Here is a 27880-nt window from a genome sequence, read left to right on the forward strand (position 1 = left end):
GTAAGAAGACGGTACACTACCTATGGATCGCCGGCCAACTCAAGAAGCAAGCCACCGCTAAAGAAGGGGATTTGGAGAGGACATGGAGGCCGGCTTCCCCCTTCTATGCGTGACCTCCCACAACAAAGGCGGTGACATCGACGGCTAGGGCCTTAATCTTCAAAATGGAAAGTTTGGCACATTGTCTTCAAAACTGGTCATAGTATGGTCATTCTAGGGAGAGCGGCATATGTAGCAAGCACAAGAGGCCCCGTGCACATATCCACCCACCCTCTGCTTTGCGATTAGCACTAGGGAAAATCTTTGCATTTAGGCTACCCCAGATTAGCGCGTCCTGTGTGTGTGTGTGTGTGTGTGTGTTTAGTACATTGATTTAATTTCTATTATTGGATTTGAAATAGCCATATCTATTAAAATATACATCAGATTGACATTCCGTTTGAACCAATGTATTTTTTCCAAGAGATCTTAAACAATCCTAAAAGGGGTTTGTTTTGATAAAATTTAAATTTTTAATTTTGAAACACATTCAAACATATGATACACAATAAAACTCAATAAAATTAAATAAAAAAATTGTGTCTCCAAATTAGACTCTATGGTAATTACAAATATTTCCTAACTTTGACGAATCAGAAAATGTTTCAAGGAAAAAATTCACCTAGTTTCACAAAGTAACATGTTTCATCAAGTTTCACAAGCAATTTTAAAAAACTGTCATAAACTATTCAATATGGTGTCATTTTGAAGTTCCCTCCACTAGAAACTCAAATTTTCAGACGGTTTGTAAATTGATCTTGTGGTTCAAAATCTACAAGGTTTTATGTTTTAGAACTAAATGTAGTAGTTTTGGTAAGAGTGAACCACAAAGTAACGTGCGAGTTGCATTTCTCTCATCCCAGGCAAAATTGTCAAACTTTCCCTTCACCCAAATGTGACATAAAATCGTAATGGTATCACAAAATCAAATGGTATCTGACGATGAGATAATTGGACGGTGTGAATGTCGTTTAGCAAAATTTCCCATGGCTATAGCAGTCATCATCTGCGAATTTCAGATATTCTGATTCTCAACCCAAGCAAACAAACAAACCAGCAATTGGCAGTTCAGTTCAAGTTCATCACTTGGGCTTCCCAGCCAGCATGAAGGCCTTGAACACAAGCTTCCTGGGCACCGTCGGCTGATCCCCCCACTCCTCCTCCACCTCCTTCATGACATCCTTCACCAGCGCCGCCAAGTCCACCCCTTTCTCCCTCGCCGTCGTTGCGACGGAGCCGGTCATCACGAACCCGGCCAGGTCCTCCAGCGTCATGTCCACCTCCATGTCGACGTCGGCCGGCTCGCCCTCGCGGCCCACCCCGACGGGCTCGAACGGGAACGGCAGCTCGCGGTACCGCTCCATGGCCAGCCTCGTCCTCGGGTCCATGTACGGCCGCATGGCCCCGTACAGCGTCCCCTGCAGCTTGTCCCCGAAGGGGTGGATGTCGTAGTTGTAGCCCCACACGGCGAGGACGCCGCCGGGCTTCTTGAGGACGCGGTTCACCACGGCGTAGAAGAGCGGGACGTCGAACCAGTGGATCGAGGTCGCCACGATGACGAGGTCCAGCGAGCCCTCGCCGCCGACCAGGCCCACGAGCTCGTCCTCCGACAGGTCCACCGGGGTGTGCAGGTACCGCACCTTGGGGTCCGCGATGGCGTGGCGGAGCTGGCCCTCGCTCACGTCCGTCGCCACCACGCTCTCGTAGTGCTCCGCGATCTGAGTCGAGAGAGAGACGCCCATCGGGTTATTCTTTGTCGGGAGCTAGCTCGATTCAGAATTCAGAAAAAAAAAAGGTTTGGAGGCTTACGCTGACAGAGGCCTGGCCGCTGCCGCAGCCGGCGTCCCAGGCGCGGTGGTGGCCGGCGGTGAGGGAGGCGAGCATGGAGAACCACTCCTTGGGGTACCGCGGCCGCTTCTTCACGTACGTCTCCGACGGTTTCTCATACAGTCCCGCCATTCTCGAGTGTGCTCTGTTATCAACTGTGAGTACGAATTGCTGTTGCAGGGCTGGATCTGGATGGAATTTATAGGTGATGATAGACCACCAAGGAGGCCAGAGCCAAAGTCAAAGTGGTCGTACGATCCTTGGCAAAAAGGAACTTTGCATTATCCACTAGGATTCAGATCTGTAAACTGCAGAATATAAAATCTGAAACATGCGGATTGTGGTACTCCTATAAAGCAAGTCAATCAGACGTGGGAGACTTGCTTACTCTCTAACTTGTCCTAGGCACATCACTTCTGCTTGACAAAGATAGAGAAACAACTGCATAGTGACACTGAACTGAGACCGTCTGAACATCGCAAGATGCTCCACCAACTAAATGGGAACACTTCAAGATGCTTAAGCATCCCAACACCAGATGTATTGAATATATTCAGTTATCTACAAAATAATGGATAGTGTATATTGATTACAAGTTTGCAACGAGTTTATGAACAAATATAAACATTAAACATTACGACAACAAATGGCATGATCTACCACAAGTTCTACGAGCAATGTTTGATAACTGTACAGCAACGGGAACGGAATACCAGCTGAGAGGCTATTGTTTGGGACAGTGGGACTGGCACAGCAAATACAGGATGCAAGCCTCTGTACTGCTATGTGGGAGCATGTCCAATGTCCAAGATTTAGACAGGTGATGAACATGAGAACATATCCAGTGCTACGCGTCATTTGTGTGCTACTGGATTCCAGCAAAATCTGGGCCATCCACTTGATCATTGCATGATAATATCAGCCTGCCACGATGAAGAAAAGCATAAAAACTGCAATAAATATTTTTAAAACGAAAGAGTGTTTTAGTGAATAATCTTCTATTGAACTATATTATTTCTTAATAGTTGGGAGCTCTGTATCTAGTTAAGTATTGGGAATGATAATGGCAGCAAAGTGGGGTATTATATGACACAAGAATAAGAAAAATATACCTACCAATTACACATAAGCTCCATTCGGTGACACCTACGTCATTCGTTACATCTTTCTAAGTACATTTGCATGAGTACATCAGTTGGGAAATGAAATTGCCGTTTCATGCTGTTCGAAAATATCATCATATTCTCTGCATAATACCAGATTCGTTTCCTGGAGCAATCTGGTAATGCAGTCGTGAACCTTCCGGAATTCCCAAAGGAGCACCCATGCAGGAGCAGTTATCGACCATATAAAGCTCCCATTTCTTAATACCACACTTCTCTAAAGCAGAATCCAGTCTTGGGTTGTCCCCATCAGGATAAGACCCATCAGGGGTAACAAGCACCGCTCCAGTGTATGATTGTCCAGCAGCCTGAGCAGCTCCATGATAATGGAACAGGCCCCAGCTGAAGTCATCTGAAACATCAACAATTGTCCAAAACTCTTTTGAAACAACACCATTATCGAGTACACTGAAATAAAATGTACCAGGGGTGCTAGCTCTTCTCACTCGGTATTTTCTGCGCCGCCAAACTAGCTTCTCATCCAGGGTTTTGACTTGAAAAATTGGCTCATACCAAAACGAACCTTTAGCTTTCCCTCTGTAGAATATTTGGTACTGGCACGGGAATTGATCATATGCTGGATTTTGTCCGGCTACAACTCTCCAGCTCCATTCCAAATTGTCCAGCCAGCCGACAAACAGGTCTTCCGCAACTTCATGGCTAAGCTGCTGTTCTCTGAACATGGATAACGGGGCTACAGAGGGCTTACTAGGGATCGCAGCATTTAGCTCTAGACAGTTGTGCTTTTGCAAAACACAGAGAGAAAAGGCCTCCAGTTGCGGACTCTCGTAAGACGCGATACAGCGGTAGTTGCAGACTTGATCGGTTGGAGAGCAAGAATTCAAACACTGAATGGCTTTCCGACAGTCGGGGTCAAACAGGCAATTCAGAATTTGAGGGCCACAGTTTTTTATCATACAGCTCAGGGTGGAGAGACCTTTTGCCCTTAGGTTTTGCAGCATATCAACTGGTCTTATGTACGCGTTAACCACAACGAGGAGGCAAAATCTGATGTCATCTGAGTTGTGCCTTTCCCAGGCATTGGATATGGTTTTGAGGACTTCAGTTGATTCCTCAGCGCCACTTGGTTTGCCAACACTGGCTAGCTTGCCAAAGAAGTCCTGCGCTCCGGTATATTGAACATATCTGCCTCCTAGCTTGTTCAGTAACGACGGAGATGACTGAAAGCAAAGTACATTCGGAATGTTCTTACTGTTCTGTATGAGCCACTGGACGGACTCCTGCCCCGTTATTGCAACATTGACTAGCATATCACAGCGAGACAACTCTTGCCTAAAACCACCATGGTCCATCGACTTGTCTGTGAAGACAAGCATTTCGAATCCTTCATCAACCCACTTCATCCTATCAGCCTAAATGAAGCAAAACAATCAGATTCAGTGAAATCATATTTTGAGACCTGTAGACATGCAAGATTTATTCACTGAACAGCTACTGAAAAACAGAGCGACATAAATTCATATCTGGTACTCCATATGCAATTTCTCAGAAGAAGAAAAAAATGTATTGCGTTTAATTTACTAAACGGAATCAAGTAAAGTAGCAAACACTCCACAGGTCCTCGTGACAGCTACACAATGCATAAAAATTCAAGGAGTAATAATTCAGGCCAAGACAACTAGTTCATACTACATTAGTAGTGCAAAAAAAAAAAAATGAAATTGGCATTAGTAGTTAACACTTAACAGATGCAGATGGTACTAGCTGTAACTGGATATGCAAAATTGTGACGTTCACAGTATGACAGTATTGACATACTATTAGTAAAATCACTTCGATTCCCAAAGTAAAATCGGAGTATCTATTTTACTTGGGAGTGTTCCAGAAAGGTGAGGGGCGTGATGGGGGTTCAGCGAGAGGGGTGGAGTGGTGAACTGATGATGGGTTCAGAGCAGGGCCCTACCGTATGGCGCATAACCTCCTCCCAGGGCGTATCTTTCAGCGGGCTGATGCTCCCGTCGCCGACGACGGCCACGATGCGGACGGTGTCCTCCCGGGGAGTGGCTTGCCCGCCGACGCCGGCAATTCCGGGAGAGCAGGCGACGCCGGAGAAGCGGCGAGTCGCGGAACGCGAAGGCGCGAGCACGGGAGAGGTTCTTGGGAAGCGGCATCGGGGCGTCGATTGGGAGAAGATGCGAGCGGCGGCGTTGGTGGCGGGAGCGGAGGTTGGGAGAATGGTCGCCATGGGAGGGCGTGGAGGAAGCGACTGCACGTCGCCGAGGGCCTCGAGCCTTCGGGTACATTTTCCTCGTGACAGGGCTCGCCGGAAGCACCGTACCCCTCCTGGCCGTCCGATCTTCCATCGACGGTGGATATTAATAGGACCACACAGGACATTTTTTAAAAATGCACTAAGCCCTAAGTCCGGCTTTATATGCAAAGCCCCACGACAACATCTAGCCTAGACGATACAACAAACACATAACAAGCACATACAAACATCTTCGTCTGTACTGTGTTTCGCAAAAAAAAAGTTCATCATACCCCTAGATACATAAGGAAAGCTACCATGTCTAAAACATCAACGCCACCGACACATCGTGACATACAAATAATAAGGAAGTTCATCCGATGCCGTTTGTTGCTCTTGTAGTCGCATGTAGCCGCCTAACCTCACCTAACATCTCAACAACGCCATGTTCTTCGGTTTGACTAAAACCCTCCACGACCGCATATGTAGAGATATTTGGAAGAAAGTGTGAGCATGGCTGTTAATGCTCTTGCCTTCAGTAGTTAGTTTGTTTCGAATAAGCCATAGGGTCCAGCATTGGACCACGAACATAAACCAAACTACCCTACGAAGGCTGCCCGACAGATTTTGGGCAATGATAAGAAAGTCCCTAGCCCCCGCTGGGTTCCAATCGCATCGGAGGAGTTCCCGAACTCCCGCCCATACGAAGCGCACGATAGGGCAAGTAAAGAAGATATGGTTAGAGTCCTCGATCTCCCCGCATAGATAGCATCCGTCATTCGAAAGCTCATGTCTTTTAGACACTTGCTCGTAGGAGATCAACAGTCCCCTAATAAACAGTCCCCTAATCAGTTGCCACAAGAACACCTTAATCTTGGGAGGCACCCTGGTGCACCACACCTCTTTGAAGTTGGTCACGACCGCACCACGAGAGAGGTAGTGGTACACAGACCGCGTTGAGAATCCACCTAACGCCTCAAGTGACCATGATATGACATCCTCCTAATTTGAGACCGGTAAAGCCTAGATCTCCCTGTATCGATTGTCCCATTCCACCATCTCATCTAACCCAAACTATCTCTGGAACCTAATTCTCCATTCTCCTTGGAGAACCGCACCCTCACACTCCATCGACAGTGATTAAAGGATCCGTGCATCACCCAAATAAGAGAGGGAATCGTTGTCGCAGCGGAGCCGAACCCAACCACCAATCAAACATGGAATATGTGTGTTTCCCATTCAACACCTTGTGCTTAGCTCCCAACTTGAAGAAGCACTTGATCTTTCGAATATTCTTCTAGAATTACGACCCATATGGGGTGGTTTTTTCTAGAAGAACAAATCACGACCCCCAGGTACTTAGTACAAATGAGATCCGCTTTCCCTTTATCGTTTTGATATAGCTTCCAAATTTATTTAAACATAAGGGCAATATTCATCCGTTTTGTGTCGAGGACTCCCAATTCCCAAACTCCTTTGGATTGCAAGCTGTCTGCAGTTTACAAAATAAAAACAATATTAATGCTTTCTCCTATTTATATCACTTGACACTAATATATTATAGATATATCTATTTTAGCATCAATTAATATTAACCAGAGAAAGTAATTCGAAACAAAACCCGCCGCGTCAGAACCTCCATTTAGGGCTCGTTTGGTCGCGCATGTAGTCGATCCCAGGGAACGAGCGCCCCCGGCCGGAAATTCCCGTACACGAGGGAAACACAGGGATACCCTCCCGAAACGGTAATCTATAGCTGTCCATTTGGACAGAGGTAGGGAATGCAGTGGAAGGCTAGGGAACAAGCAAAAACGAAAAATAAGGCTAAATTTGAAAAAAAAAATCACAATACAAATTAAAATTTAGGCATACAAATTAGTACAGAAATTACAGGGACCATATTCAACCACGACAACATAATAATCTTTACATCTCCAGCAAAATTCAATTCTCAACAAGCAATTCTCAACCAAAACTGGACAGTTTCATTATGATTTTTGACTCTCATGCCCTTCGCTATGAAGTCTCAACATTCAAATGCTAGTACTGCAGAAGAGAAGTATGTGTTAGTTACAAAATTATGTAGATCAATAGATCAGCCTCCTCGTTATTAAGGTCGACGAGCTCGTCAGCGGTGGCGTCATTGTTGGCGAGGTAGACGACACCTGGGGGCTGGCCTCAGGGCGTGCAGGGCTTCCTGCGACTCCCGGAGCTGCGCCATTGCCTTAGAGAGCATGTCATCGGCCACCTCTCGTTCGGCGGTGGTCGCCGACGGAGGCTGGCGGTGGAGCGACTCGAAGGAGGCCCTCTTACCTCCCAAGTCGAGGTCTATGCACGCCGCCGCCGCCTCCCTCACGCCTTCCCAGTAGGGGCTGTGGAGGTCGTCCTCGTGGGCCTCCACGGCGGTCTGCACCATCTCCCACCCACCAGCTCCGCCCCCAACGCGCACCATCCCCTAGCCGCCTCGCCGGAGCAGAATCGGGCAAAGGAGACCACACATCCGTCGCATCATCTCCCTCTCGTCGGCTCAGGCAACCAGCGCACACGATCTCCCCTGCCGCTAGCTGGAGCAGAATCACCGGAGCTGGCTCCCACGTCAGGTAGGGGCAGTTGCTGTCCGGCGCGCACCTAGACCACAATATTCATGCAATAGACATTAAAGATTTGCAATCTGTAACTATAAATCCTACACTACACCAAACATTAATCTGAAGAGTGGCTGAACTAGCTTGACACTTCACATAAACTATTTTTTTTTTCGAAACCACATAAACTATACCACATGCAGGAGATGAAAAATGGAAGATGAAAACCAAAGCCCTCAGGCAACCAAATGACTGCTACAATCATTGGTACGGTATCTAATCCTTATCGACCAAGGCTGCTAGATATTCTACCAGTAGAGCAATAAAAGTGTGAACACAACAATAATTCTGGGCTTCATTTGGTCTAAGGACTGAGAAACAGCAATTCTGCACAACAAAAAGTAAAACAAGATCACGTTTTCTAGCATCACAACTACCAGAACCCATTTATAACTAATCTTATCAACTACTAGATAAGAAGCCCTTCCAAGGGAACAACTGTTTTAAAATGAACAATTGAACAACTTTACATTTATAGTTTGTGCTTATCACTGTATAATTCTAAATATGCTGCTGAATGCTAATGCAAGGTAACTAAAAGAGCCATCTGTTAGAGCAGAAACCATGGTACCCTTGTGTGTACCAAGAACAGCAACTGGCTTATCAACTACTAGATAAGAAGATAGAACTAAGTAGACAACTAGCTGAGGAGGAGGAACAATATACACTACGCACCTTATGTTTTTCCATGGCAGGGATTTAATTCGTAAGCCTAACCATTAACCAAATTACTAATTCAACTGATCAGGAGTAAGCCAAAAAAAGCATCAAAATTTTATTCGATGTGGTCGCTTTTGCTATATTAAACATCAACAAGGCCATGAACAGTTTACTCAATGCAACAGAAAAGAAATCAGGTAAGAACCTTTCAGTTTCTCCGATCAGCGGCTAATAATAATATTCTAAGATGCAAGCTTCCGTGAAGCTCCATTGTTCAGGAAAATGCAACAGAACAGACATATGTTGTACTGCTAGATCTACTATTCCACAACGAAGATAATAATTAGACGTTAATGCAAAACGAGTGTGATTTTCTTGTATGAATTGAGATTCCACCATGATTTGAAAGATGCGCTAAAATATGCAGTTAGTAAATGGATAGTAATCCGGACCTTTTTCACCTGTACAGATGGAACAACCTACGCATGATTAAACAACAAAATCAACAAGATGTGATATCAAATTTTGCTATGAACTCACCAGCAGAGACATAAAAGCAAGAAAATAAAAGGGATGCGTGAGAGAGGAACTCACATGCTTGATGGAGCGCCGCCGAAAGATGGACAAATTTCTTCGGCAGGGGAGAAGCAGCAGGTGACCCTGAAAGATGGCGGGATATGTTCTGCTTTGCTTCAAGAAGCGGTCAGAATTTGAGAGAGAAAACATCTCCAATCGGCAGCCTGCAAGATCTGGAGCTACAACTTATCAGCTCGGGGACGAATAAGCCATGATGAACTAGATAAGCAGAGCGGATAGTTTGGGCAGGAGAAGAACGACTGCTGGGCAGTCGCCGTTGTCGGAGGGAAGAGCGAAATCTTGGATGCTTAGCCACCATGGTCGTCGCCGGAGGGAGGCAGAAGCGCCGCTCCCGGTAGACGGAGAGAGGCGGAGGCGCCTCTCCTAGGTAGACGCTCGCGGCGCTCGCCTCACTCGCCGCCGGCCTTCTCTGTGCTTCGCCGACCGTCTTTGTCGCCGGAGGGACATGGATCTGGGCGGAGCAGATCTTGGGAAGACGACAACCGTCGCCGGAGAGGGGAAATCTGGGAGAGGAGAGGGACGTGGACGCGATGCGCTATGCAGGCCCCGTTCCGGTCGCCGGTGGAGGAAGAACCTGAGGTTGTTGGAGGCGTCGCCTCTCTGCCGTCGGAGGTGGGGAGGGGAGCGGAGTGGCCAGCTGCTTTGGGTTCAGTCGCCGTCGCCGTCCTTCGTGGCCCGCGGAATTCCTTCCCCACGTCGCGACTAGCGGAATGACTTCCCCGGGTTGGAGGCGGAACGGACGCGGAACCGTTGTCTCGCATGCCTCCAAACGGCCCGGTGGGCTTTCCCGGGGCGTGTCGGCCCAAGGAATGGGAGGCCGGGGAAAGGCCGCGGAACCCCCGCGGAACGGGCCCAACCAAACGAGCCCTTAGAGCGGGAGAAACGCAAAATTCCCCCCAACCTCTTCCCTCTCCAAATTCCAAATCCATCTCGGTCTCGGTTCGCTCTCTCCACCCCCACCTCCACTCGAGAACCTGGGTTCGCCATGGCGACGCTCTTCCTCGCCCTGCAGTGCGTGCAGTGCTCCACCATGCAGGCGCGCGCCTCAACCAAACCGCCCCCCTCCCCGTCTATCCCGCCCATGTTTGTCTGACGATTGATCCGACCTTTCCGTTTCTCTGTCTGCCCTTCGACGCCAGGTGAAGCAGCAGAAGAAGAGCAGCAACAAGTGGGTGTGCGTGGTCTGCAACCAGCGCCAGTCCGTGCTCCGCGTGTACGCGCGCGGCTACCGCGCCGCCGACCTCCGCCGCTTCGTCCAGGACGCCAACCTCGCGCGCGGCCGCGGCGCGCCCGTGCCGGTGCCCGAGGCGGACTGGGACGTTCCGCCGGCCGGGGATCAGCAAGACGAGCCTCCGAGGGAGAAGAGGCGGATGGACTGGTCCGAGTACCTGGACGACACCAGGGAGCGTCATGGCGGCCCCGAAGTTGCCGGTTCTCAAGATTATGGTATGCTTAAATCATGTTTGATGTAATGCCTGACTAGATTTAGCAGGGTTTACATCCGTGGATGCACCTTCTCATTTGGGCCAAATATGAATTGATTAGGGTGGGTTTAGTACATTACTTCAATGGTGCCGCATCGCCGCGTGGGATCGGTGTTACTCCTACTTCGCAACCCTGTGAACCGGCTAATGTACATTTCATCTTTTAAGGTTTAATCTAACAGAGGCCTTGCTGGGCTGAAACTCTGTAACCTGTAGGACCTGCAGGGCTCCAATTTGAATTGCTATAAATTTTAGATGTCCCTGGAGCAAGTAAACCGTTTCACAAGTTCCTTGCACAATGACCTACATTTAAAAAGCTTGGCTGTTTGTTTCTTGTTTGTCCCGGAGCTGGAAAAAGATGGTTAGATTGCTGCATTTTGTATTCAAGATGAGGCTGTGCATAGTATGCTTCTAGGTCTTAAATTAGTTCTGTTCATGTTTATTCATTATGAGGACATTGCACTTTCCTGTATCTGGTTTAATATCATTTGCACAAAACATTTGCGTCTGATTCTCCTTGAGTTGACTATGCGCACTTGCACCAGTTTTTTTGAATTGACCTGATCATAAATGCGCCTGATATGTTGCACACAACGCAAGACGACTATGCTTTGCACTGTGCTCCAGTTTTTGAATCCGACCTGATCATACCTGCGCCGGATATGTTGTGCCCGGTTGCAGACGCCACATAAGTGGATGATGTTTGGCTGGCCCTGTCTGTGGCAGCACAAGTCTTATCAGGCTCTGGTTCAAAACTTAAATTGCAGATGGCAACACATTACGTGGGGCTATAAACTAGAAAGTAAACCCTTGTGTAGTTGTGTTTTCTGCAGGCGTGGTCGAATTAGGAAGTGGAAATGCAATTTATTCTCTTTTTATCCTTGAATTTGATTAGCATCATATGCTGACTAGCCATGGAATGGCCACATTTGCAATGCATGATGCAACTATTTTTAATAGCAGTTTCCTAATTGTTCTTATGCTGCAATTAACAATGTATAGGAATTGAAGTGACAACTGAGTTACCTCAAGAAAGACCTAAAGTTCCTTCCTTGAAGAGGCCTCCCAAAGCCCAATTAGGTGCAGCTGGAAAAAGGTCCAAGCCTCCAATTAACCCCTCTTTATCCAAGATGCAGCAAATGGAACAAGGACCAACTCGCTCAACTCTCAGCTCTGCAACTGTTACTGCTGAAGGTAATACACGAAAAATTCTAAGCACATGTTCTTACACTTGTCATGACCGAAACAGTGAAGTTAAAAAATCACATAATTTTCTTGTGCAGCACAAAGATCAAAGTTCAGCAAGTATTTGGATGATAGCTTCTTTGAAGATAGAAGGCAAGAGGGATCTGGGCTCCATTGGTCCGAACTTGACGAAAGAGCTCCCACTACTGAGGTAGTGGTGGATGATGAGGTACACCCAGATTTCAAGTGATATTGATCTCGTCTTGGATTTTTAGCATATATGTTAAATGGCATGTTCTTAGATAAGATCAAATGTGCTATTAGCAAAATGTTATTATGTTTGATGGCTCTATGGATTGGAGTTCATTGAGTTGTATGGAAAAAAGAACTGAAAGAAAATTAGGGTACATGCTAACTTTTCTACACAATGATGTTAAGAGTGTATCTTCTCAACCTCTTACTTCACACCCACCTTCATCCTATGAGGTTCAGATACATGTGTGCTACTAAGATATTCTATGTTAAGATACATTTTTTTTTTCGAAATGGAGATGGAATGTTAAGATACAGATGAGAAATACTAGTTTAAGTGACAGAAGCCGTTTTTCTTGAATGTGTCAGTACATCAACCTGTCATTTTAGTAAAGAAAGTATTATCACCCGTTTGTTTGAGTTCTCAATAACATGCTAAAGTGAAAAATGATGGGTTAGCTTGTGAATGTTGGCCAAAAATGTTAGTTAGCTAGCCATGTAATTCTTAAAAGAAAAAACCTTGAAAGTACTTTATTTACTAGGAAGCCCCAGAACATTGGGTATTGTCTTTGCATAGGAAAATTGCTGCAAACTCCTTTGTGTTGCCGGTGAGTATGCATGAATCTGTAAAATCTTCACTGGGCAAGAGATTCAAGTAATAATATGCTGGGAAAAAATGTTGCTGGAATATGTTGATATATGACATGATGGGCTAAGGAATTAAAACATGTTGTGGATTGTGAGTGTTTACTCTCTAGTTAACTGAACACCAAACAACTCAATGAGGATGTTACTCTGGCTCTAGCTAATTTTTAAATATTTTCTAAGTTCATTTATCTCAAGTCTCAATACTTTTCTAACTTCTAATAATATTATTGTAAGACTGAGGCAACTCAGTGGCAGTTCTACCATACCTCCAGCCTGGGCAGCCGCCTAGGCTTGCCGGCAGGGGAGACGTCTCGTGTTATGTGATTTTGTGTAGCGATTTTGTCAAACAAATAGTATCTTAAGCACGTTTGCCCAGACTTCAAGAAGTTTCTGGATCCGTCACTGAGGCAACTGATCTTTATGGTCGTCGTAGGACTGTCTGATGAAGCGCTACAGCAATACAAAGCATATTTTTCTGCTTAATTCCTTCGGGAAAAGCAAAAGGGAGTTTATTTATCATCATTTTGCATACCATCATTTATAGTCTTGTGAAATGCATTGTGCCCTTACTTAATTTGGTCACATCATGCTTCTCCTAGTAGGCCATGCACAAAAGCCAGACAAATGATTGCTGCTATCTTCTTTTGGAACGATAGAGCGGTCAGTTACCCACATTTTATATTAACTGTTAAAGAACCAGTACTCAATCAATTATTTGATACCTTTTTCAGTAGCTTCATATCTAGAGTATAGAACCAATATTTATAACTCATCTATTTGGTCAGTATGCAAAATGCATGCACTTACTCCATAGATTATTCCCTTGAAATCTTTTGACTCTATATGCCCCTCCTTGCTTTTGATTATTCTGAACCTAAACATTTTAGGTATCACAATTGCATTGAAGCTCAGACCGTCCTATTGTTGTATTGTAGAGCAGGATACATTCCATTTCCTTGTTAAGTGTTTTTACTATTGATCAATTCCTGGTAGACATGCGTGTAGGCATACATCTGCTAAATTTAGCGCGATTAGAGCTATTATATTTAGTTTAGCTCTCCTTGATCCTCACCGTGCGTTCACTCATAACACTGGCAAGCACAGAGTTGTGCCTGTGAGGTGGCGTGCTCTGTAGTGCACCTTTAAAGCGAGCAATGGCCGACAGCTCTGCGCGCCGTGACAAATATATTTCTCGTCTGGTACCAAACAGCTAGGCACGATACCTGGTTCTGCATTGCCCGCCAGGACTCGTCTCAGCTGCATTCCCTCATTCACATTTTTTCATGTTTTTGATTTACAGCCTAAGAGTAGTAGTAGTTTACGTGATCTGGATTCATACTCCTAACCTTTAAAGGGTTAGGAGTATTATACTATCTACAGCAGTTTATACGCATTTAAAATTGTTGTGATAGTCTAGTACCGTCCCTGTCAACAGTTAGTGGTACTACAACCACTCCTAACCCTTCCATCCTGTTATTAATGCACACAACAAACATATCTGCGTCAAACTGCGTGATGTAGCTGCAAACTCATCTCCAAATACCATTCTGGTCTGCATCCCAAGCCTGCATTTGGTCACCTCAACCAAAAATATGTTTGTCACTCCATTTTAGCAGCATGTCAAACTATTATACTGTACTCCATTTGAGTAGATGCACTGACGATGATCCTCTAAACATTACTATAGTCATACTTGCGCCGTGGCGCGTGCTAGACCATTTGGTTTGGCAATTGAGTACTGTGCTTTACTGTCGTTGCTTTCGTAGAATGCCATGTTCTTTGAGTTGACAGTATCTTAGAGCATCTCCAGCCGGGTCCCCCAAAGCGTCCCCCAAAGGGATTTGGGGCGCGCCGGACAGAAAATGCGTTCCAGCCGCGTCCCCCAAAGCCCATTTTTGTCCGACGCGCCCCCATTCGGTGTCCGGCGCCCCGAGCCCGTCCCCGTCCCACAGGGGACGCACCGGGGACGCCGGACACAACGAAAAGCGAGACGGGGAGTGGCGGGGCCGACTCGTCAGCGGCACAATAAATTTTTAACCTAACCGTCGCCTACCTCGCGACGAAAGTTATTGGCGGTGGTGCATTTCCCGCAGTGACGCAGCGACGATGCAGTTCCCGCAGCGACGCAGCGACGGTGCAGTTCTAGCAGCGACGCAGCGACGCGTCCCGTCGCGCCTAGCTCTGCGTGCCGGCGTTAATGCGCGCCACCGCTCCCCGCCTCCCTCCGGCCTATAAAGGGGCCGCCTCTCATCGTCCCTCTCACACACAAACCCTAGCGCCTCTCTCCCAAACCCTAGCCGCCACCATCTCAACAAGACTCGACGCTATGTCCCGGTAGAGGCGGAGGCCGACCTCGCGGCCGTGGTCGTGGTCGTGGCCGCGGCAGAGCTGAACGCTCGCCGTCGCCTTCCACGCCGCCGGCTTCATCATCGTCGGAGATGGACGTGGAGCCGGACGTGCGGTTCGAGTTCGTCCTCGTCCTCAAGGGCGACCCGCGCGGCATCCGAGGCTGCCGGACTCCTTCGCCGACTACGTCGCCGGCGGCGATCGCCCGCGCACGATGCATCTGCGGGAGGCTGCGTGTGGCTACTACCGGTGGATCGTCGACGTGATCTACGACGCGCGCGGCAAGATGTACCTCAACATCGGGCTGGGAGAAGTTCGCGCGGCACCACGGCCTCCAAGCCGGCTTCATCCTCCTGTTCTCCTACTTCGGCGACGGGGACATGAGCGTCAAGGTCTTCGACGAGACGCGGTGCCGCCGGGACTACCACGGCGGCGGCAGCCGAGCGAGGAGGACGACTAGTGTTGTTTCTTCGCGGCGAATACGTGCACGGAGGTCTCTATCTGTTCTTCCTCGGTAGAACCAACAAGGGCACCGTCACCGGTTGGATTTTCCGGTTTAGGTGACTGGGTGTGCCCTCGAGTGTTCTTTCTTAGCAGCGAACACAGAAAACCTTCGATGCACGGCCTAGTTAGGTTTAGTTTCTTTGCAAAATTTTATATTTGTGTCAACGACGGTTCAAACTATGTATTAGTTTGTGGAAAACCACGTTCCCAATTATATTTTCGTGTAAACCAAATTATGTATTAGTTTGTGGAAATTGAAATAAAAAAGCCAAAAAAAGTATTTTAAATGTTTGGGGGAGGCGTTTGGGGGACGCGGCTGGGGAGCGACGTCCCCCAAAGGCGGCACGAACAAAACACGTCCCCGCTCAATCCGGCGCGGTTTGGGGGACGCTTTGGGGGACGCGGCTGGAGATGCTCTTATGCTCTGCAAGTTCAGTCATTCCGCCATGTGGCATCAATTAGTACCCTTCGATCTAAATTAATTAACTTAACTATCTCTGGATAGAGATATTTCTAAAATTATTTATTAACTAGATATATACGTGTCTGGATAAAGTTGAATCCATTAATATGAATCGGAGGGGTACCATTAATTTAGCACACAGTACAGAGTAAGTATGTGCCTTGATGTTGTGTTTTATCCATCCGATGCAAGTTCGGCCGTGTCATTCTAAAGTTGAGTTGCCTTTGAATTATTTGATGAACGAATGGTTTGCTTTCGCTGAGCATAATTGGTTTCATGATCATGTTCTCGCCCTTTATTCCCTCCTTGGCTTTTCTTCATCTTTTCCTTTACCTCCTCTTTACTCGGATGACCATCCTTTTTTTTCGTTATTCAAAGAGAAGCCATGTAAGTGTTTCAGCTCGGGTTAGATCAAGCGCTCTAGAGTTTAGATTTTTTTTCCAAGCTATAAACGAAAGCAGATCAACATCCGGATAATACCCTGCATCGTAGGCTCTGTTGGAACCGCAGCTGAGCCGTTCGAAATCGCACAGGCGAAAACCGGTACTCCTGCTACACAATCACACTGGCATCAATCAACTGGGGCAAAAAGATTGTACTACAGTACTAGCAGTAAGGTCTTATCAGTTACCACTGCATCATTGACCGCACCACGGATTGTAGGATGGGATTCATGTTTTTCTTGTACAGTCCAATCCGGTACCTCTTTATTGTCCAATTACGTGCGATGCGATGTTTTACTCCCTTGAGACAAATCAAATCCGTCGCGACATGATTCGCTGTTTGCCCTGTACCGGCGTCCAGCGGGCGGTGGTCCAACCCGGTGCGGTGCCAGCCGCGGCACAAAGCCGACGGACGGTGGTTGTTGGCCGGTCCTGGTCGATCGTCCACGGACGGCATCACCAGGGCAATGGCTTTGGTTGGTTCATCGCTGTTGCCCATTCCGTCCGTGCTTTATCCAGTCACCTGGGCATGTTACGGGCGGTAGTGACGGGGCAAAGGAGAAGAGATTAGATGATTTAGTCGATCCCAACAGAATGATGCAAAACAAAATGTTGTGTTTTGCCTTATGAAGCTTCCTTTCTTTTAAAATACAGTTCACTCTTTTTTATTTTAAAATGTATCTTAGACAAGTTTCAAAATGTTAAAAGAATTAAATAATTTTTTTGCATGTGCATCTTCACGTGCTACACATCGTTTCACTAAAATTTGACTTGTCGTGTGATGTATGAAAAAAAGACAAAAATCAGTGATAAAAATAAAGCTTTTTACAGGATAAGTTTTCTCTTTTTTATATACTACCACATAAAATATCGGATTTTCTCCTAATTTGATAAACACATATATCATGGAGATGTACATGTAGAATTTTTTAACAAAATATTTCGACACATCAAAATATGTTTTTTTTTGGTAGGGGAGCATATGCACCCCATAGCCGAATTAAATTTCCTTTGATAATTAGGCACAAGGCCAAAAATAAATAGCTTCAATAGATCATGTATCCCTTAAAAAAATCCTAACATTTCACAACATGCCCCAAAAATAGCCTCGTGCTGCAAATTTGGGGGCATGAAGCGGCTGCCCTATCGCATAAAAGGGCCACCACCGCCCAGCTGCCACTTTGGATTTTTTTTCCTTTTTTCCTTCCCACGTAGCGTGATCACCCATTGCCATGTTGTTTCCACCGCTAGATCTAGCCGCCACTGCCCTGTCGCGTCGTTCTCCCACCAAACCGCGACCAATTTGAGACAATAGCTGCATGTGACTGGATGGACCCATGTTGTCAACGGTATCAAGAGCTCCCTCGGCTACCGCAACTTTCGGCTCCGAGAGTTTGGCTATTATGCGGCGAAGTTCGCCGCCCACCGCGAGCGGATTTGGCTCGACACATTTGACTTGCCGGAGGAATCCACCCACGTGGAGATTCGACCGGCCGAAGCGGGAACTCAACTTCCCGGACGTCGAGAGCCGGAAGGAGGCAGAGTTGCTAGCCTCGGTACTGTGGGTGGCATCTCGCGAAGAGGAGAGGGATCACCTTCTTGCCCTACAATAGCTCTCCGCTCACGAGGTTGATGACTTGGCAGTGGTGAGGTATAGGCAGGCATGAAGGAGGTGCGAGGCTGATGACTTGGTGAGTTCTTAAGAAGAAAGGAGGCGAGGCGAGGTTGGCCCCTCGACGATGAAGTAGGAGGAAGACGACACATTCTACAACGGTGTTGATTGGGAGGCCCTCGAGCTTAGGTCCGATGATGAGTAAGATTCCGATTAGGAGTAGGATGAGTTTGAAAGGGCCAAACTAGGTAGGACGGACTTTTTCTAAATGCGTCGAAGTTTCAAATGTGTTGAAGTTTGGAAACCCTATTTTGCACCATATGAAAAATAGTGCTAGCTAAAGCCCCATTTTACATCATGTAGAACATGAGCCCTAGAGTCCGACGGAACCGGTATGTACGGGACTCCAGGAGGAGGCTAGGAAAAGCGATCTAGGGTTCTGTTCCCTCACCGGCGACGATATCGGTCTGCTCAGCCTCTGGTTGCCTTGGGGCCTTGGATGTGTGGTGGACCATGGCCTCTCATCGGTGGGAGGGTTTTCGTTCTTTGTTAGGTTATTTTTATTGCTCTCTCTCGGATGGTGGGGCGACCGGTAAAGTCAGGATAAGGTCCTCCCCACCCTATCCTTGCTCCGGTGGTATGTCTATCATCGGCAGAGGGCGCGTTAAGTCATGTGCCTACCGGATCTCCCGGGATATATATCGCTGGTGTGATTTCATGCCAGTCCCTTCCGATTTATGGTTGTCATCTTTGGTGGCGGCTAGTGCGTTGGGCCTTTGGTGCCATAGCATGACGAGTTTCTTTTTGTCTACTACGACAGGCTTTGCACGACTCCGGCGATGGAGGGGCGACGAAGGCATGCGTCAGTGTCTATAGCCGTTGCTACGTGATCGAAAGACTTAGTTGTAATTTTATTACTTTTGGATCTGTTTGCAGTGCTATTGATGATTACTAATAGATTGATGAAATTCTCCGGAACAAAAAAGAAACATGAGCCCTAAATTTCTTGCCTGATAAAATATCAAAGTAGATGCGCTAAAATAGTTTCTAGGAGACGTGTTTTACATCATGTGTTGGAGACATGTTTTTTGGCCGCCCCTTCCCTTTGATTAGGCCCATACGGGGCCGTTTTCCTTCCGTGATGGAGCCGATGGCGACCGGGCATGTCGCATCGGATAGCACTCGTCGTCTCGTCGCGGTCGATGCCGGTCATGTTTACCGTTAGCACGTCCGGGAAGGCCTCGAGGCGCACGCGCCACCGACCGCGCGCACTATCGTGCCGGGTTTAGCAATTGCTGTAGACGCTGACGGCCGTCTACTCGTCCTGCTCTGCTTCCGCCCGTGTGCATTTTAGTACCGCCCGGTAGCAATACAATACGGGTATTTGATCGTTGTACCAAACATTGAAGCGTGTTTGTGTCTGTTGAGACGGAGTATTTCGTCGCGTCTACCCTGTCGATGATTCGCCGCTCATACCTTAATCCGGGTTTTAGGCGTGGTTAGATTAGAGGAGGGCATAAAGCGCAGATTATGATGCTAAACAAGAGCACGCGGGGGACGAGGGACCACCCCACTGCACCACTTTTTGGGGCCGCACTTTTTGGCACCGGAAGCTCGGGTCAACTGACACATTTCGGCTTAAAAATGATTAGAGCATGTACAATGGTTTTATCTTAGTCTTATCTTAGGAATGCCACATAAGATAATTGCTGAGTTGGAGGAGAGAGAAATAAAAAAAGATCTTTGCCTTCTCTTGGCTAAGAGATCATCTCTTAGCACAATATGTCTCACCATATTTTTAGGAATACACGTGGCTAAAGATAAAACTAAAAAAATAACCCATTGTATACAATGTTTTATTGTCATATCAAAAGGTATAAGATAAGATCGTCTTATCAACCATTGTACATGCCCTTACGCGTCATTTGCGTCGAACTGTGAACGCGGAAATGATCATCGAGCTACTAATGTCTGCTTCTATTTGGAAATGTCCCGAATGACGAGACGCATTTGTTCTGGTCTAGGACGGTCAACTTTTCTAACCAAATTTTTAGAGCCTCAATTCAAGCCACGTTCAGATGATTCAAATCGCGGCATAATTGCGTCTAAATAAACCAAGTTCACCGGCGTGTCGACCTACATATCGCGGAGGGCGTTGTGGGCTGCAAAATCGGAGGCCGTGCCAGGAAATTTACCGAGCTCACCGACAAGGCATGCGGCGTCAAAAGAGCATTGGCGACAATCCTCTCTTGTTTGACGAGGAGCATGGCATTAGGCATGGTCAGGGACATCCTCACATGAGCGTTGGCGTCGCCTGCATCTGATAGGCAAGCGTCAGGGGCGAACCTAGAGCATAAATTACCCGGTGTCCTCCAAGTGATCATACATAATTTTTCAGTTTAATTTGTGGTGTCACACACTCTAAACACATGCATTATATAGAAGAAAACAAGCATATACCTGCCACCATCATCGGTTTTTATGCCCACCCCAGCCTGCGACCCCTGCTGCATGAACGTAGGTCCGCCCCTGGCAAGCGTGGCGGCGTCCACCCTCATGGCTTAGTCGACCACATTCTCCTTGAAATTGGCCCACCGGCCCCGCCGCCTGGCTGTCTGGCCGAACTTCTCCTCCCTCCCGCGAGAGCGGCCTTTTCAGCACCCTTCCCTTCGTATTGCCACCGGTGGAGGCGGTGCGCTTTGAGCCCGCTGCGTGGGCGGTCTCATCGATGGCAAGTTCCTACGCGTGCGAGTGCCTCCATGGATAGGCACGGTTTTTGCCTCCGCCTTAATGCTACGATTTTTTTTAGTGTGGTTTCGGTGCCACTGACGGGGTAGGCTTTATGTAGGACGCAACTGAGGACGCTCGCGGACGCTACGCAACCAACACATTTCGATCCTAAATTTAGATCGTGTTTGTGCCCCGCCAACATGGCTGATATTTTGCGTCGGATCGTTCAGATGGAGAAGTATTTTTTTTCTCATGCCAACCGTCCAGAGCTCGATAGCAGGTGACTGACATCAGGTCCCGCCGCTCGGGGACCAGCCGCGTGGGCGCGGCAGTGCATCCCTGCTAGCGCAGTTGCGCATGGCTCCACATGTCAGTTTACGGATATGTACTACGTAGAGGCAGGCGATGGTGCACTCCGCTGCGGCCCGGGTCCCGCGCACTGTCTCACCGTGTCAGTCAGTCAGGCAGTTGCGCTCTGGCCTCTGGGTCATCTCCGGCCCTTTTGCGCCTCTTCGTCTCGCCCCAACCTCCCTGCTCCACCCCGCAGGCTACAGAACAAATAGGTGGAGGAAGGGAGGCAGTGCGCTGCGCGCGTCTGCGATTCCGCATCATCCCGCGAATGGAGGCGTGAGCGGTGGTTGGCGCGGATAGATAGAGCGGAGAGCTGCCGACGCAAGGGAAGGGGGATTTCTTTCTCCGCCCGCCCGGCGCGTCCCGTCCTCCTCCGGCGAGGCAACCGACTCCCTGCCTCCACCAGGTGCGTGCGCCGCTCGCCTCTCGCGCCATTCCCCGTGCTGCATTATGCTCGTGCTTGCCTAAATATTTCTGAAACAAACGCCTCTGCTTTTGCGCCAACTGCTTGCTTGTTGCTTGGTCCTGGGGTTCGTGGCCGGTTCATGGGGAGTTTACTGTGTCAGTGTTCGCTGTCTGTTCAGATCCGTTCCTCCCTATTGCTACACTCTGGTTGGTTGGTGACCTCGCTTTCTCGCCTTTGCGCTTTACCTCCAGTTGCCATTCCATCTCAACATCGTCTACCTTCAGTGCGCTCTGCTACTCCCTCCCTCCCTCTCTGCTTTGCTTCTCACTGAATTTTCCAGCTTTGTTCTACTGTACTGGTTTTCTTACGGTTATGTCCATTCTTGTTTCTCTCCAAAATTTTAAAGGAGCTGTGCGGTGTGGATCTGCGTATTGACGAGCCGCGCTACTACATTGCAGGTCAAGAATTCCCGGCGTCTGGGCTGCTTAGACTACCACGATGGGGAAATCCCCGGCCAAGTGGATAAAGTCCGTGCTCCTCGGCAAGAAATCTGGAAAGTCCAATTCTGCCAAGGCAAAGGATTTACTGCCGGTAAGGGCCGTCTCTCGTAACGCACATATGTTGTTACGAGGTACCTTTCCAAAAAAAAAAAGGTTTTACACTTGATTTGTGCAACTTATCCGTGAAGAATTTCGCGTATGCGTTCGAGTTAGCTCTCACAAATGATACAGTTACATAGGTAAGTAGTAGCCACATATTTCCAGTCATCTTTTTATACCTTGACGAGAGGAAATTGCAGCGATTTCGAAAATTCCAAACTAGTGGTCTCAAAAAAATAAATTTTCCGCAATTGCAATCGCAATCGCAACCCTGTCTAATTCACATCCTTAAGAAAATTAGATGTGTACCTTTCATGTTCCTCTTTCTTGTGCAGACAGTCGGTTCGAACTCTGAAGTTGATAGTATCGCGTTTTTCTCCTGCTCATTTTTTTTTGTCTGGTTGAGCTGACCATATTTTTGTCACTGAAATGTAGAAGACTGCAAACGGCAACGGGCACACTGCTGGGAAGGAGCCTGAACTCTCTGGCAATTCTCCGGTGATCTCGGAGCCCGTACTTGTTACCAATGGAATATCCAACTTGGCCAACGGGAGCGCAGTGGGAAACATGGTCCGAAATGGGTCTGACACGCCAATTAGTCCCGAGAAACTGAGAGAAGAACTGGCAGCCACCAAGGCTCAGGCGGCTTTTCGAGGTTACCTGGTACGTGGTAACACATTTTCCGTTAACTGATTTATACAGTGTTTGCACAGTCCGTGTCATCCTGGCTGCAAACTCTACAAGTGTTGCTCCTAGACCTATTATGTGGTGGCTAATGGAAAAAAAAACAGAAAAAGGAACAAGTATAGCCAGCCTGTTAAAACCCATCCTTAAAAAAAGCTTATTGGCTGATTTATACGAAATCATTAGTGCCTGCTGCTACTTTAGCACTTTTACAATTTTCTGTAGGAATCTATAAAAAGCACCATCTACAAAAGTGTGTTCCAGAGTCCCTACATTAACTGTCGTTACAAAAAGAAATGCATCTAAATCTTGGATTTCTGAAAAAGTAGTAATCACCCGGGTGTTACGAACATTGTCATTTACATGTAGTTGCAGTAGCATGGTGCTAATGTTAGAATGGTTGTGAACCTGTTGCGCAGGCACGCAGGGCATTCCGCGCGTTAAAAGGTATCATAAGACTTCAGGCACTGATTCGAGGGCATCTTGTAAGGAGGCAGGCTGTTTCGACCCTTCGCGCGACATGGCTGATTGTAAAGTTTCAAGCTCTAATTCGTGGAAGAAATACTAGACTTTCTAATGCTGCCATGCAATTATCTGTCAAATTTGGACAGCATAACTTTGGGGTGAGTACCTCTCCATTCTCCCTGCTTTTTTGCATCTTGTGCTTTTACTTAGTTAATAATTTGGTTATAGAGAATAAATGACTGCAACCTTCAAAGTGGCAAAATATATCTGGCATGCTATACTTTTTTATAAAGCACTTGCTGCACAAAGTAATGCACGGCTCAACATCAAAGCAGAAATATGGCCTTCAACTAGTCCCCAGCATATGAAGCAGCATACAAGCTTAGTGTTTAATAGATGTTCTGTACCTGCATTATACTACCAATAGCAAGAAAACAGTGTTAACTGTACACCTTTCTGTGTCAGGGTCTTCATTATTGCGCCACTTTTACGTGCAAGTTCAGCGTATTGTTGTATTGGCGTTGATTGTAACGACAGTTTGATTTTTTATCCTTAGTTTTTAATTCTTAGATTAATGGACCTGTCCTCGTAGATCGTTGTAGAATAGAGGATTTTCTTCCTGGGTGCTTGGGAGACCGAACATGCTTTTGTTTCATGTGGTCCCATTGCAACTCAAGAGACTCTGTATCCTATAAATAATTCATGAATGACAAATGTTTTCTTAGGGTATTCCTTACTTGTAGACTAACTAGCTGTCTTAGTAACCTATAAAGCTATAGCGTTCTTCGTGGGTGATTTTGCATAGCATAGCTTTGACTGTCACTGTTGATATGGTGACCATTAAATCCATCCCACATTTGTTGTTCTAGCATTTTTAAGATTACCATCTGGGGAGGTCCGTTTAGTATCCCAAAACTGCTTAGCAACAGTCGGACAAGTGGGTAATGTTGGGGTGAACCAAAAAAGTTTGGGTAGAGCCGGATCTAAGTGTTGGCTAGGTAAACGACCCGTAGTAAGAGGGGTAGTTATGAACCCTGTGGGAAATATTTCTCGGTATCAATCCCCTTGCCCCTCATTCTTTGAGAATCAGAAGGATCCTTTTCGAGTTTCCATTTCTTCATTTGGAATCTGGGCTCTTCTATCTTCGACTTATTTTTTTTGCTTTATTCTTTATTTATTTCATTTCGATTTTTCCCTCTTCCTCTATCCTCTAGGTACAGCGTTTGCATCAATAGAGAACCTTTTCCTCTGTATGAATCTATATTATTCCATTCCAATTTCTTCCCGACACTTCCCAAGAAAAATCCCGAATTGGATCCAAAATTGACGGGTTAATGTGAGCTTATCCATGCGGTTAGGCGCTCTTCAAATAGGAATCCATTTTCTAACTGGCTTTCGTGCTAAATTTTTCTACCTCCTTTCTTTTTCATATATTTTTCTGATCAGGAAAAATAAAAAATTATGTCAGTTATTTTGAAGTTATTCTAATCTCGTACACACAAAAATTTGCAATTATTCATCTACTGCTGGAATTTGGATTTATTTTATCGATGCAAATTAGATTTGGATAGAAGAGTACATTCTTTCTAATATTTTAGATAGAAGAAATGTTTCTTCTATCTAAAATATTAGAAAGAATTTTGCTGATTTATTTATTGCTATATCCAATTTATGGAATTGATACACCATTTAATTGATATCATTTAGCAAAATGAAACACAGCATATGCATCCATCTTTCGGCTCGAGAATTTCACGGGATAGAGATATGGTATAAGAAATAGGCTATTAAGTAACTCTAAATGAATTGTGGATACATCTGTATCCTTAACATACTGAAACGATTGCCATTATTCGTATCAAACCAATAGCGATTCATACAAGCTAAATCTTCTAATCAATGGTGGGCCAATAATGAATTTTTTCTAGTGATGCCCCTATCGTCTAGTGGTTCAGGACATCTCTCTTTCAAGGAGGCAGCGGGGATTCGACTTCCCCTGGGGGTAGGGAGTATTTTGAAAGGAGATTAATCATAGATTATCAAAAATCCTAGAATAAATTCTTCCTGGGTCGATGCCCGAGCGGTTAATGATACAAGGAAGTACCACTTTTACAGCACAACATTTAAAAGTTGCTCGTTTGACACGCATTTTCTATCAGAAGTTCAGAATGAAAACGCTGCCCATTCCATTGAAAAAGTCGCCGATTTATTCTGCAGAACTACAGTACAAATTGTATATGTTGAGCATGCAACTGTATTTTATTTTTAATGCTTCCTCTTTTCTTTTCATTGGAAGGTTATTTCTCAAAGCTTTAAAACTTAACGCTGTAATGCAATTTTCACTGTTTGATAGCTAGTATGTCAGAAGAATCTGAAACAGCTGTTGCTTGCATCTATCAGGGTGACAAGTCGTCGGATGCATGGAAGGAGAAGCTAGCTTCAAATGCATATGTCCGAAAGGTATGCAATTTGTTTTGAGAATAAATTATTTATTGTGAGGAAAAAAGTATCGATGCTGCCCATTCTTATCAAAGAAATGCATGTCATCACATCAAGTTTACTTTCTAATTGTGTTCCAGAGTTGTACTTGTTCTAACTCATATTTGCATATTTATAGCTTTTGTCTTCGTCAACTTTGGTACAAGCTCTTCACTTTCAATATGACGAAACGGACCCCAATTCAGCCTACAGCTGGTTGGAGAGATGGACAATAGGCTGCATCTGGAGACCTGTCTCCAAACCAAAAATAGTCGCTGATGGGAAACCACAAGTAAGGAAGGCCAGTTATGCCATGGAAACTAAATCAGCAAAGTTAAAGCGTAATGTTCGGAAGTTTTCTGCTGCTACAGTTGAGACTCAAACAAATACTGTTGAACCTGAAAAATCAAAAAGAAATCCAAGGAAATTTTCTGGATCGCCTGCTGATTCAGTACCAGATAGCCAGTTATCTGAACTTGAGAAGGTTAAACGGAACCTTAAAAAAGCAACTAACTCCATGGTTGAGGCCTCTAAGATATCTAATTCAAAGGCTGATGCCTCGAAGGTACCAAATTCCATAACTGACGAGCCAAAGATATCTGATTCCATGGCTGACTCCTCAAAGATATCCACTGTGGTGAACGGTATATCTGGCCATCACGACAATCAATGCGAGAAAGCACTACATAGTGCATGTGAGGCTTCGTTTCCTCCTGAAACTCACGATCCTCACAGTGGCAATCTTTTGGAAAATTCAAATATGGAGACACCATTCTTAACTGAGGAAAAATCTGATGAACCTAGTATCCTCGCTCAAGAAGATGAAGTCATGGACTTGCAGAACCTTAATAATGGAGATGATACCATACAGAAGAAAGAAGAAACTAGGTACAAGGAAGAACCTCTGTCTAATGGACAAGTTAGAACTAAGAGGAGGTCTTCATTCTCTAATTCTGAATATCCGGAGAGTGGAACCAAGAACACTCCAGTTCCACCAAGGAAGCCAAGCTATATGGCTCCAACAGAATCCTTAAAGGCAAAATTGCGAGGACCGCCCAGATTAGATTTTGATCTACCAGTTGACAAGAATGGCTTCACCCGCCGCCAGTCTCTTCCTTCTGCTCCAAACAGTAAGTTTTGTTCACCTTGAATTTTCATGAAAAAGCGAACACTAGGCTGAGCTTGCAATTGTTGCATCACAAAGATCAGTTCAAAATGGTGTTAGCAATGCTCTGACAACTGACAGATATTTTTCCCAGATAAGGTAGCCAAAAACTATCTCGCCCTCTGCATCCGAAAGTGCACATAAGCCAAATTATTGCATTATCATTACAATATTTGTACAATCTGTCAACAAAGATAACGACAAGCTACATAATCAAGAGCGAAATCAAACATTACATAGCCAATTATAAAACGGTACCTCAACTAGTACATATATCCCTTTGTAGCCAACGCCACCAACCTCCTGACACGAATGATGTACTGTAAAGTAACAGAGTATGTGTCATCATAGAGAGATGCCAATGGACATGCAATGCATTTAGCTATCTGCAGATATATGGTTGCTGATGTTGGAATGTAGCTGCGTGTATCTGATTAGGATTAGATTTTAGAGCTTACAGGCTAGAATTACATGTTTGCAAGAAATGTCAAGCTCCATAAATTGTAGAATTCTGGAACCTAAGCATTGGGTTTTGTTTTTCATTTCTGATATTTTGCTTGTTTCGTTCTGCTATCTGCAGATAGAGGAGTCAAAACAGAATGGAGACGGTGAAGAGGCTTTCAAACTTCCGTCTGAAGCTTTTCTCCATCTGAAGAGTGCAATGTTGTGGATGAAGTCTGCTGCTGTCTAACTCTCTCTGTCCTTGTCGTTCTGTCTACGTTGTAAAGATCTGTTTTTATGATTTTATCCCTGTGTTGAACTAGCTTGTTGTGATCTGTCCGGTGCTATTTCTGTCTATTTTCATATGGTTCCCTTGTACCATGTACCATGCAAAATGTATAGCTACAGTTATTTGGCTCATTTGTGTTGTGATAACGACACAGCAGAACTACTTGCATTATTCTGATGTGTGATGTCATGA

General features: G+C 46.0%; 4 protein-coding genes across 4 annotated transcripts; 2 read left to right on the forward strand and 2 right to left on the reverse strand.

Annotated features, from left to right (window-relative positions):
• Positions 1–1004: 1004 nt before the first annotated feature.
• LOC124665667 (putative methyltransferase DDB_G0268948) lies at positions 1005–2203 on the reverse strand. The gene is made up of 2 exons (XM_047203059.1): positions 1849–2203; positions 1005–1757 (listed from the first exon to the last, which is right to left on the reverse strand). Exons 1-2 carry the CDS (start codon positions 1996–1998, stop codon positions 1122–1124), a joined length of 786 nt encoding a protein of 261 aa, XP_047059015.1. The 5' UTR covers positions 1999–2203; the 3' UTR covers positions 1005–1121.
• Positions 2204–2382: 179 nt separating this feature from the next.
• On the reverse strand, positions 2383–5235 carry LOC124663213. Its single transcript, XM_047200938.1, has 3 exons — positions 4954–5235; positions 2983–4402; positions 2383–2789 (listed from the first exon to the last, which is right to left on the reverse strand). The coding sequence occupies exons 1-2, from the start codon at positions 5233–5235 to the stop codon at positions 3104–3106; spliced, it is 1581 nt and encodes a 526-aa protein (XP_047056894.1). The 3' UTR covers positions 2383–2789; positions 2983–3103.
• Positions 5236–10128: 4893 nt separating this feature from the next.
• LOC124658968 (MRN complex-interacting protein-like) lies at positions 10129–12358 on the forward strand. The gene is made up of 4 exons (XM_047196948.1): positions 10129–10179; positions 10283–10589; positions 11630–11821; positions 11918–12358. The coding sequence occupies exons 1-4, from the start codon at positions 10129–10131 to the stop codon at positions 12025–12027; spliced, it is 660 nt and encodes a 219-aa protein (XP_047052904.1). The 3' UTR covers positions 12028–12358.
• An 8997-nt stretch (positions 12359–21355) lies between these two features.
• On the forward strand, positions 21356–27859 carry LOC124661140 (protein IQ-DOMAIN 31-like). Its single transcript, XM_047198997.1, has 7 exons — positions 21356–21567; positions 22026–22158; positions 22602–22829; positions 23270–23473; positions 25716–25775; positions 25933–26923; positions 27539–27859. The coding sequence occupies exons 2-7, from the start codon at positions 22066–22068 to the stop codon at positions 27568–27570; spliced, it is 1608 nt and encodes a 535-aa protein (XP_047054953.1). The 5' UTR covers positions 21356–21567; positions 22026–22065; the 3' UTR covers positions 27571–27859.
• Positions 27860–27880: the final 21 nt, after the last annotated feature.

The sequence above is a fragment of the Lolium rigidum genome, chromosome 6 (assembly GCF_022539505.1).
Source record: "Lolium rigidum isolate FL_2022 chromosome 6, APGP_CSIRO_Lrig_0.1, whole genome shotgun sequence".
In the NCBI taxonomy this organism is placed as follows: Eukaryota; Viridiplantae; Streptophyta; class Magnoliopsida; order Poales; family Poaceae; genus Lolium; species Lolium rigidum.

Excerpts from the sequence above, each read along its gene's own strand:
- LOC124665667 (XM_047203059.1), bottom strand. The coding sequence starts at position 1,998 with ATGGCGGGACTGTATGAGAAACCGTCGGAGACGTACGTGAAGAAGCGG. Across the intron at positions 1,758-1,848 it reads GCGGCCAGGCCTCTGTCAGC|ATCGCGGAGCACTACGAGAG; the intron begins GTAAGCCTCCAA and ends CTCTCGACTCAG.
- LOC124663213 (XM_047200938.1), bottom strand. The coding sequence starts at position 5,235 with ATGGCGACCATTCTCCCAACCTCCGCTCCCGCCACCAACGCCGCCGCT. Across the intron at positions 4,403-4,953 it reads AGGAGGTTATGCGCCATACG|GCTGATAGGATGAAGTGGGT; the intron begins GTAGGGCCCTGC and ends TGCTTCATTTAG.
- LOC124658968 (XM_047196948.1), top strand. The coding sequence starts at position 10,129 with ATGGCGACGCTCTTCCTCGCCCTGCAGTGCGTGCAGTGCTCCACCATG. Across the intron at positions 10,180-10,282 it reads TGCAGTGCTCCACCATGCAG|GTGAAGCAGCAGAAGAAGAG; the intron begins GCGCGCGCCTCA and ends CTTCGACGCCAG. Across the intron at positions 10,590-11,629 it reads TGCCGGTTCTCAAGATTATG|GAATTGAAGTGACAACTGAG; the intron begins GTATGCTTAAAT and ends AACAATGTATAG.
- LOC124661140 (XM_047198997.1), top strand. The coding sequence starts at position 22,066 with ATGGGGAAATCCCCGGCCAAGTGGATAAAGTCCGTGCTCCTCGGCAAG. Across the intron at positions 22,159-22,601 it reads AGGCAAAGGATTTACTGCCG|AAGACTGCAAACGGCAACGG; the intron begins GTAAGGGCCGTC and ends ACTGAAATGTAG. Across the intron at positions 23,474-25,715 it reads TTGGACAGCATAACTTTGGG|GGTGACAAGTCGTCGGATGC; the intron begins GTGAGTACCTCT and ends TGCATCTATCAG.